Source organism: Ahaetulla prasina, chromosome 2, assembly GCF_028640845.1.
Source record: "Ahaetulla prasina isolate Xishuangbanna chromosome 2, ASM2864084v1, whole genome shotgun sequence".
Classification (NCBI taxonomy): domain Eukaryota; kingdom Metazoa; phylum Chordata; class Lepidosauria; order Squamata; family Colubridae; genus Ahaetulla; species Ahaetulla prasina.
Genome location: NC_080540.1, coordinates 290264562 through 290274652, shown reverse-complemented (window position 1 = coordinate 290274652; position 10091 = coordinate 290264562). Strand labels below are relative to the sequence as shown.

At 43.3% G+C, this 10091-nt stretch overlaps 1 protein-coding gene across 3 annotated transcripts in view; it reads right to left on the bottom strand.

The window, feature by feature from the left end:
* Nucleotides 1-262: 262 nt before the first annotated feature.
* DYM (dymeclin) overlaps nt 263-10091 on the bottom strand; it is a 291188-nt gene continuing 281359 nt past the window's right edge. For all 3 annotated transcript variants that reach the window (XM_058170966.1, XM_058170965.1, XM_058170970.1), the window contains one exon: nt 263-3070. In XM_058170966.1, the coding sequence (XP_058026949.1) occupies nt 2921-3070 (150 nt within the window). In that variant the 3' untranslated portion in view covers nt 263-2920. The remainder of the gene's footprint in view (nt 3071-10091) is intronic.

The window sequence follows — 10091 nt, the reverse complement described above, 5'->3', positions numbered from 1 at the left end:
TCTCTTAGGCATAGGAGCCAGTTGCATCCTTGGGCCAGTCCCTCCCTCTCAGCCCCTCTCCAAGAACCGGCCTCTTGTTGCATTGTGTGCCGATAACTAACAGAGTGTATGCCAAAATTAGCGGACATTGCAAATGCTAAGAAGAACCACAAGTTTTGTTTTGATGAATCGGAAGGCAACTGTGGCGGCAGGGCCACCAATGTTGCCTGTAATGATTTAACAAAACCCTGAGAGTTCTGCCAGCAACTGCCAAGACACCTGGTTGTCGAAAATGTATTTTAATAATAACAGAAATAAAATGAAATGCGACTAACAAAGAATGAACTCTGATTTGCAGCGTTCGCAATAGCTCAGAATCTTCCTTCTAGGGCAGCTACTTCGCCATGTTCCATGATCTTGACTGAGCCCATTTTGGAGGTTTTAATTCTGTGGAAAAGGTAACCAAAAAGGAGAGCTCATCTATGAAAACACATTCTTGGGAGCCGCTTAGTTACCCGTAAAATGAAAGTTAAGCTAGAGAGAATTACTGGATTGTTTGTTTTTAACCCTCTCTCGTCTTGAGGGGAAATCTTAACCATATATCACGGCAAAGAATTCCCAGGGATGGTGCTTTATGTTGTAAAAGTCAGAAACAAATATATAGACCTGTCTCGGATTGCAGTTTCCATGCGTCGCAAAGCTTTTGTATTGCTCCATGGAGGACACTATATCAAACTCTTAATTTCTGTATAAATCTCTTGATTTGGGTCTGTTCCAGTCCTAAGCGAGCTGCCCCATGCTTGAAACACGAAAAGCCTTTCTACATCAGAGAAATCATTCTTCTTGTAATAGAAGTGTGTGAAACGTCCCCCCCTCCCCCCGAGTGGTTTTGGAAACCTGAGACCAAGGTAGCCTTTTTAGAGCAGTGCTGCTCAATATAGCAATTAAAGATGGGTGGACTTTGACTTCTAGAATTTGTCCAGCGAGCGCAGATGGGAAATTCTGGGAATTGAAGTCCACCCATCATTAAGCTGCCAACACTGCTCTAAAAGTTAAGGCTGCAGATTCTGTTCAATTCTGAACGGGTGTTTTAGAGCAGAGGCCCCCAACCCGTGGACCAGCAACAGGCCACAGCATGCCAGAAATCGGGCTGTGCAAACAAGCAAAGCCACATTTGTGGGATGCAGGCAGCACGCGAAACCACACCCTGTCTGGTCCACGGAAAAACCTCTCTCCGTCGAACTGGTCCCTGGTCCACAAAAGGTTGGGTGGGGGGCGGTGGTGCTGTTTTAGAGGATAAACTCACCTCTTGTCTGCAGCTTTTTAAAGCGGCTGCATCTTTTTTCAGGCTGATGTGGCTGCTGCAGCAGGCAACCTTAAGATCCCAAGAAAAGCCAATGCCGCTTTAAAGAGCTGCAGATAGCTGCGACATGGGCATTTCCTGCACACTCCAACAATTCTTTCCCAAAGTGAAAGCCTGACCATCTCCTGTACAGCCAATAAAAATGACAGAATTTAGCCATTTCCAGCATCAATTCGCACAGGTAAAATATTCAACTTTTGTCTTTTTAAGCTGCCCCTTTCAAACATTGAATTTTCCACAGCTTGCAGTCAACAGTCATTTATTTGAAGGAGAGGGTTGCAGGACATTCAGCTCCTTTCAAACACCGTGTCAAATATTTCTCCTGTTATCGGTTCGCCTTCCGATTTTTAAAAATCAGTGCTCCTAATCCCCGCTACCCCAAATCTGTCTCTGTGCAAAACTGAATGAACTCAATCGCTATGCAGTTTTCTTTACAGCTGCGGGAATAAGTAAATATGATTGTATTTTAAGCAGCGATTTTTTACAGAATAGACAGGAGGGAGGAACAATGCTGGTCAGGAGGTTAAAAACCAATCAAAATAATTTGTGAAAAGATAATTAAAGGGGGAATCGTCTTTCCACACATTGCCAGTCTCACATGCTGTCCTTCTTCTGAATGCCATATTTTTTTCTGTAAAAGAAGTATGGTGGGCAACACAATTGTTGATCTTTTTTGTTCCTTAACTTGGCAGCCTCGCACAGGGCACTCTCTCTCTCTGTGTGTGTGTTTTGAAAATAACAATGCTACACTAAGTGCTTTCCCCTTTTTCTCTCCTGTAGCACGTTGTCGATTCTCTTTAATGTACACAACATGGACAGTTTATTTTGAAACGTGCATGCCTGCAAATTTCTGTCAAAAACCAATTTATCTGAAAGAAGACTAAGAAGTGTGTGTTTCTGGGGAGGTTGAGAAGCAACAGTGAAATTTCGGAGAAATCCACACTCGTGTAATAGCACTTTTGAAACTATGAATCGTGAGCTGCTCTTAATCTTTTTAAACTTTTCTAGATTTGCAGAGCGAGAAGTGGTAGTTTTAGTGCCTTCCAAAATGAAGCATTAAAAAAAAAGTATTAATGCCACAAGATTAATTTCATTTCAGTTACACCCAGTGTGAAAAGGTACCAAGGCTGCAAAGATCAAGTTGGAAGCCCACAGCAAAACCTCAAAGGCTTTTGCAGATACGCTTAAGAGTAGACAGGAAGAAAAATCAGCTTGCAAAAAGGCTGACTTCCCAAAAAACAAAATATATTTTCATTTACATTATTTTGGTTTTTTTTTTTCCAAAAGCTGATTGCTGTTAATATCTCACCTCACCTCGAGTTCTTCCAACCCAACTGCCAGTGTTGATGGAAAAAAAACAACAACTCCATCTCTTGGCTTGACAAACAGATAGATTAAAAATTAGCATACAGTCTTAATGGAGTCCATGTGGCATTCTGGCTTTCTAACATGCTCCCAGGAAAATAATAAGTGGGGCTATACAATAGTAACAAGCATCCTTCTTAGGAAATCTCAGCTGGGAAGGAGTCATTTTAGGAAAAGGGGCCGGCAAGGTAGGTTTGCGTTTCCTTTTGGGTTTCAACCCGAATCCCTCGTAAAAAGCTGGATATCTTGCGGGTTCCAGTAAAGAGCCACGGCAGAGTTGTAGACAAGGGACCAAACATACGGGATGAAGAACTCTTCGGGTTGCTCTTCCTCCACGTACTTGAACTTCAGCTCTGGGAATTTCTGCAAAGGAGAAAGAAGAGCGTCAGGAATAGGGGAAGATGTGAAGGCCTGAAGGAGCGGAGAAGTTGAAGAACTTCTACCTATGAAGTCATGTTTGGGGACGGGAGCACAAGCCTTGATGGATTCCTCTTCAGCAGGGTGTCCAACTCAAGGCCCAGGGCGTGGGTGAGTGTCGGATCCGGCCGGCAGGGTACTTAGATCTGGCCGCCAGATCTGGAATGGCCCGCTGTGCTTCTGCCAGAGAAAATGGGCTCCTGAGCTCCGTTTTCGGCTGCCCTGCAACCCTCTGCCAGTGAAAATGGAGCTCGGGAGGGCTGCGTCCTGGGCTGAAATGCTCCCGGTTCAGACCGGATCAACTGATCCGGTAGCGATGGTGGCGGCTGGTTCAGAGAACCGGTAGCAAAATCCCTGCCCCCCCTTCTCCCCGCATGCCCTGCTGAGCTGCGCGATCATCAGAGGTTTTTTTTTACTTTTAAAAGCATTTTTTCCTCGGCCGAAAAAAATGCTTTTAAAAATAAAAAAAAAAGCCTCTCATGATCGCGTGGCTCAGTTGGGAATGTCAGAACCTTTTCAAAGCATTTTTTTTTACAACCTCTTTGGCCGAAGAGGCTGTAAAAAATACTTTTAAAAGGTTCTGGTGATCAGGCAACTCAGCTGGAATTGTCAGAAGCTTTTTTTCTTCTGACGATCCCCGCTGATTGTCGGCCGAAGAGGTTGTAGAAAAAATGCTTTTAAAAGTAAAAAAAAAAAAAGTTGGTCACGCCTACCCAGTCACATTTACTCCCCTCATCAAGCCACACCCACAGAACCGGTAGTAACAAATTTTACCTTTCACCCCAGCCAAAAACAGAGGTTGGGAGCCTGTTTTCGCTGGCAGAGCACTTGGGCCGCTGCAGGCGCCCCTGACATGAGTGATGTCAAGATGGCCACGCCCTCCCTGGCCCCCGCGAGGTCAAACGCAACCCTGATGCAGCCCTCAATGAAATCGAATTTGACACCCCTGCTCTTTAGGAAAGAAATCATAGAAGATAGGATCACACAGCTGGAAGGGACCTTGAAGGTCTTCATGACCAACCCACTTCTCTATGCAGGAGTCCTTAAACAGGTAGTCCTTGACTTACAGCAGCTCATTTAGTGACCATTCAGGTTTGCAACGGCACTGAAAAAAAGTGATTTACGACCATTTTTCACTCTTATGACCACTGCAGCAGACCCATGGTCACGCAACCAAAATTTGGACGCTCGGTAACTGACGAATTGGACGGTGGCAGTGTCCCAGGGTCATGTGATCCCTTTATGTGACCTTCTGACAAGCAAAGTCAATGGGGGAAGCCAGATTCACTTAACAACCGTGTTATTAACTTGACAACTGCGGTGATTCACTTACCAATCGTGGCAAGAAGGATGCGGAAGGGGGAAAAACTCACTTAACGGGTGTCTCAAATTCAAATTCAAATTTAAACCTTTATTGTCAGAGTTCAAGACGTGTACTATGAGATTGGCTGAGCCTCCCTTCGTGCACACACCCACACACACACCCACACACCCCAACACAATACAACTCGGTGAAAGGCAGAAAATCCCTACCCCACTGAATTCTGCTAACAAACACCCAGTCCTATTGCAGCAGTGTGAACATGTTACACGCTGCGCCGGCCCTGCAGTCCATCATACTACGTAGTTATGCAGTTATTTCTCATTCAGGAGCCTGACAGCCCACGGATAAAAACTTTTTCAGCCTGTTTGTGCGGCTGGCTATGCTTCTACAGTATATCTCCTTCCTGATAGTAGAATAAAGAAGTGCTGACCAAGGTGTGAGTCATCCCTGTGTCTCGCTTAGCCACACAAATCTGGGGCTCAATTATGGTCATAAGTCGAGGGCTACCTGTACCACCCTAGTCAAATGATTGAGGGAAGAAGGAGGGACTGAGTGTTGTTTAATGGGTTAGTGGCAACCACCCATAAGAGGAATTATGTTCAGGTGTAGAGTTTCACTTAAGAATTCTCTTGCTCTCCTAATACTTCTCCGTCCAGATTGAGAATTCTCTTGCTCTCCTAATACTTCTCCGTCCAGATTGATGGATGACAGCGCTGGCTGGCTCTTTGGCTTTGAAACGGAGATGAGCACTGCCCCCTAGAGTTGGGAACGACTAGCACATATGTGCGAGGGGAACCTTTACCTTTTTAAATCCTAAATCCTGATTAACAAATCTCAATGAACAAGGTATATTCTAATAAATAATATATAGAAAGATAGGAATGTGCTGGAATCCATGCTCCGACAATGTTACTTGAACCATAGCTACTCAATGTTAACTTGGTCTTCAGAACTGTGCAAACCAACCAATGGGTAAATATGTATTTCAGATCTTGTCCCAAAGGTGTTTTTTTTTTTCAAGAGGCAGCTGGATTTGTTTTTTCTTTGAAGATGTTTCGCTTCTCATCCAAGTAGCTTCTCATCCAGAGCTGCAGAAGCTTCTTGGATGACAAGCAAAACATCTTCAAAGAAAAACCAGAAAGTCCAGCTGCCTCTTGAAAAAAGCACCTTTGAGATAACCATGACCTGGATGACTAAGAATCTCCATAGAATCAGAGCTGAAGAGCACTGCAGACCAGAACAACGAGACACAAGAACAGTTTTTTCCCAAAGGCCATCACTCTGCTAAACAAATAATTCCCTCAACATTGTCAAACTATTTACTAAATATGCACTGCTATTAATTTTCTCATCGTTCCCATCACCAATCTCTTTCCACTTATGACTGTATGACTGTAACTTTGTTGCTGGCAATCCTTATGATTTATATTGATATATTGACCATCATTTGTGTTGTAACTGTTGTACCTTGATGAAGGTATCTTTTCTTTTATGTACACTGAGAGCATATGCACCAAGACAAATTCCTTGTGTGTCCAATCACACTTGGCCAATAAAAAAATTCTATTCTATTCTATTCTAAAGAAGCTTCTTGGATGAGAAGCAAAACGTCTTCAAAGAAAAACCAGAAAGTCCAGCTGCCTCTTGAAAAAGCACCTTTGGGACAACCATGACCTGGATGACTGAGAATCTCCATAGACATGTATTCTAGATCTAACCAAACAAGAAAAAAAAACTTTGTTGTGGTACTAAATACAGGAGAATTCTAGACATCCTCACTTTCTAAGATGAAATACACTGGACAGATGATACTGGCCTCACTGATTTTATCTGCTATTTTCCTAGACTGGAATGTATCTTAGAGGCAAGATGGTCTGGTTCAGGGGTCTGCAAACTTGGCTCTTTTAAAGACTTGTGGACTTCAACTCCCAGAGTTGGGAGTTGAAGTCCACAAGTCTTAAAAGACCCAAGTTTGCAGAGACCCCTGGTCTGGTTGCTTGTGACAAGAGCAGCAATCAAAAAATCAAAAAATGCACCTTTTATCTCTACAAGAGTACAGAGGTGGTGTGGGCAAATTACGGGCAGTCCTCGACTTAGGACTACAACTAAGCCCCAAAATGTCGCTAAATGAGCACAGGAAAGTGAGCTTTGTCCCATTTTACGACCTCCACAGTTGTTCAGTGGATCACCGCCGTTAAGTTAGTAACACCGTTGTTAAATGAATCCGTCTCCCCCACTGACTTTGCTGGTCAGGAGATCGCAAAAGGTAGGTCACATGACCCCGGGATAGTGCAACCGTCATAAATATGAGTCACTTGCCAAGTGTCTGCATTTTGATCCCGCGACCGGGGGGGGACGGACGCGGCAATGGTTGCGAGTTGTGAGAAAGTTGTTTGAACGGTCACTAAACAAATGGTTGTAAGTTGAGGACTACCTGTGCAGGATTGAAGCTCATCATTAGGAGATTTTCTTGCACAAGAAAAATTGAAACAATCGAGAAAGTATAACAACCACTTCAAAGAAACAATTCCTATCGCTTAATCCTTTCCGAACTGAACCTCTTTCTTAGAGCTGCTGTAGTGCGTGTGAGTCCAGCCAAACTAGGCCAGTCTCAAGTCCCAGACCTTTGTGATGTTATTACTTCTTTAATCAACCACAGAGATTTCCCCTGTCTCAGATGTCTGACTTGGTGGTTGGGACAGGAACGTGTAGCCAGACAGGTCCAAAGTTTACCAGACTGTCTGAGCCACCGAGATTGTGATCGGATGCACAACCACAGGAAGTTCTAGCAAAGAGATGCAAAACCGAGAGACAGACGTTGCTTTCCTGCTTTTAGTGCATCGAAAAAAGTATGAAAACAAAAGATAGAAATCTCAAAATTAGTAAGAAAAAAATAATAATCAAATACGGCTTTGCTCACAAAGGTTTTAATACGGACTCCTGTAACCTGGCAATTTCCAGATACGTTGGAAATGGCTTCAGTCCTTGAGTAACCTGGGAGCTGCTGTCCCACCCACGTTTTGCAGGGGTCCTGGGTTGGAGAAGCCTGATTTGATGCGGCTGAGAGTAAAAATGACCCTGGATAGGTTACATTTGGATGCTTAACAACTGACTCACATTTCTGGTGGTTGCAGTGTCCCGAGCTCACGCGATTCCCTTTTGAGACATTCTGACCAGAAAAGTCGGGGGTGGGGAGGGGAACCAGATCCACTTAACAACCGTATTATTAATTTAACAACGGCAGTGATTCACTCAACAAAGGTGGCAAGAAAAAGTCGTAAAATGGGGCAAAGCTCACAACGAATTTCTCACTTAGCAATGTAAATTTTGGGCTCAATCGTGGTCGTAAGTTGAGGACTACCTGTAGTGGGCTGTTTTATTACTAACCTTGTGGAAATATTCAGTTGTATAATGTATATAAATAACACATATAAATAATATAACATGTGAAATAACGACTTATATCATCATGACAAACATTCCCAGGGGAACATGACAAAGGCCCTGTAGCAAACCCATTTGTTCTTCTTGACCTATGGAGAAGCTTTGTCATGAGCCACTGTTCTGTGGTCGACAAAATCGACAATTCAGGTAATCCTGAATTTCAAACTGCCCCATTATGAAAGTCCCATTTACACCAAACACTTATAAAGTCTTTTTCAGCCATTGTGAAATCTTCATCCCTTTATGCAGTTAATTCCAAGGCAACCTATTGGCCTGGTTCATTGGCATAAGGATTTCTAAAAAACTGCTTACATGCCATTACATCTACATGTCATTGTCAACTCTTAACAACTTGGTTTTCTTAATGATGATTGACCCTAATCTGGTCTTTTTTTTAAACTTAGAAGTCAACACTGTCAGACTATTTACTGAATCTGCACTACTGTTAATCGTTTCATAGTTCCCATCACCAATCTCTTTCCACTTATGACTGTATGACTATAACTTGTTGCTGGCAATCCTTATGATTTATATTGATATATTGACCATCAATTGTGTTGTAAATGTCGTACCTTGATGAAGGTATCTTTTCTTTTATGTACACTGAGAGCATATGCACCAAGACAAATTCCTTGTGTGTCTAATCACACTTGGCCAATAAAATTCTATTCTATTCTTGTCACTTTGAATATACACTAATTGGCATACATTAAAATGAAATTCCATTGCATGCTGCTCTCAAAGGGATGCCCCCTCTTTGGAGTCTTTGGGGTCTTCCAAAGTGCACTACTGTAACTGACTCCATCTAGTGGTGGGCTGCAACTGGTTTAACAACCGGTTCAGTGAGTGCATGCGCGCTTAACGCTCACTTTGTGTGTGCGCACACCATTCAAAGCCTGCCCATTTTAAGCTCCAAAACTTAACTTCTACTGCAGTGCTGATGAGCAAAACAGCTGAGGCGCGGTAATCCGCTGTGCTGCGCGAATCAGCTTAGCTGAAAACACAGATAAATATAGGAGAGGATAGGGCAGGGGCGGGTGGGAGGGGCCAACTGCTCACGGGAACTACCGGTTCTCCTGAACCGGTCCGAACCGGCAGAAGCCCACCATTGCATCTATCTTGCTGCTAGTCATCTCTTTCCTCTTTCCTTCCAATTTCCCTAGCATTACAGCCTTTTCCCAAGAGAGATCTTTGTGTAATGTGTCCAACGTAGGATAATTTGAGCCTGAGCGTTTGTGCCTCGATTGAGAACTCTGGATCGGCTTGTTCAACGATCCATTTCTTTGTTTTCTTGACTGGATAGAGTTTTCTCACGAGTCTTCTTCAACGCCAGAGTTCAAAAGCATCAACACTCTTGCTATCTTGCTCTTTCAAAGTCCAAACTTTCACACAGGGAATACGATCATGGCTTGCACAGTTCTGGTCTTTGCAGGTATAGAACATCTGGTCATCTTAATATTGTTTCCAAGATCCTCATGCCTGTCCCACCAAGGGTTAGTCTGCAAGGGTTATTTCTTAAGATATTCAGAAAGAAATAAGGTACAGAAAGGGAAAATTTATATATGGTGGAAAAAGCTGTAAATTTTATTTATTTTGAGTAATTTGGGCCAAATCATTCAATAGTCATAAACTTGGATTTCTGAACACATTAGAAAGAGTGCGGAGAAGAGCAACAACGATGATTAGCGGACTTGAGGCTAAAACCTTTTGCAGGAACTGGGTATGTCTAGTTTAATGAAAAGAAGGACTAGGGGAGACATGATAGCAGTCTTCCAATATCTCAGGGGCTGCCACAAAGAAGAGGGGACCAACCTATTCTCCAAAGCACCTGAAGGCAGGACAAGAAGCAATGGATGGAAACTAATCAAGGAGAGAAGCAACCCGGAACTAAGGAGAAATTTCCTGACAGAACAATTAATCTGTGGAATGACTTGCCTCCAGAAGTCGTGAATGCTCCAACACTGGAGGATTTCAAGAAAAGATTGGACAACCATTTGTCCGAGATATGGTATAAGGATTCCTGCCTTGGGCAGGATGTTGGGACTACAAGACCTCCAAGCCTGTGATGATATGAACTATTGATGTATTATCCAGTGTATATCCAGTGTATTAGTGGACACTGGATGTCCACTGCACTTTTAAGTACTGTCCTCCCCCATTACAGTATCGACAAACAGCATCTGCATCACTTTCCTCTCT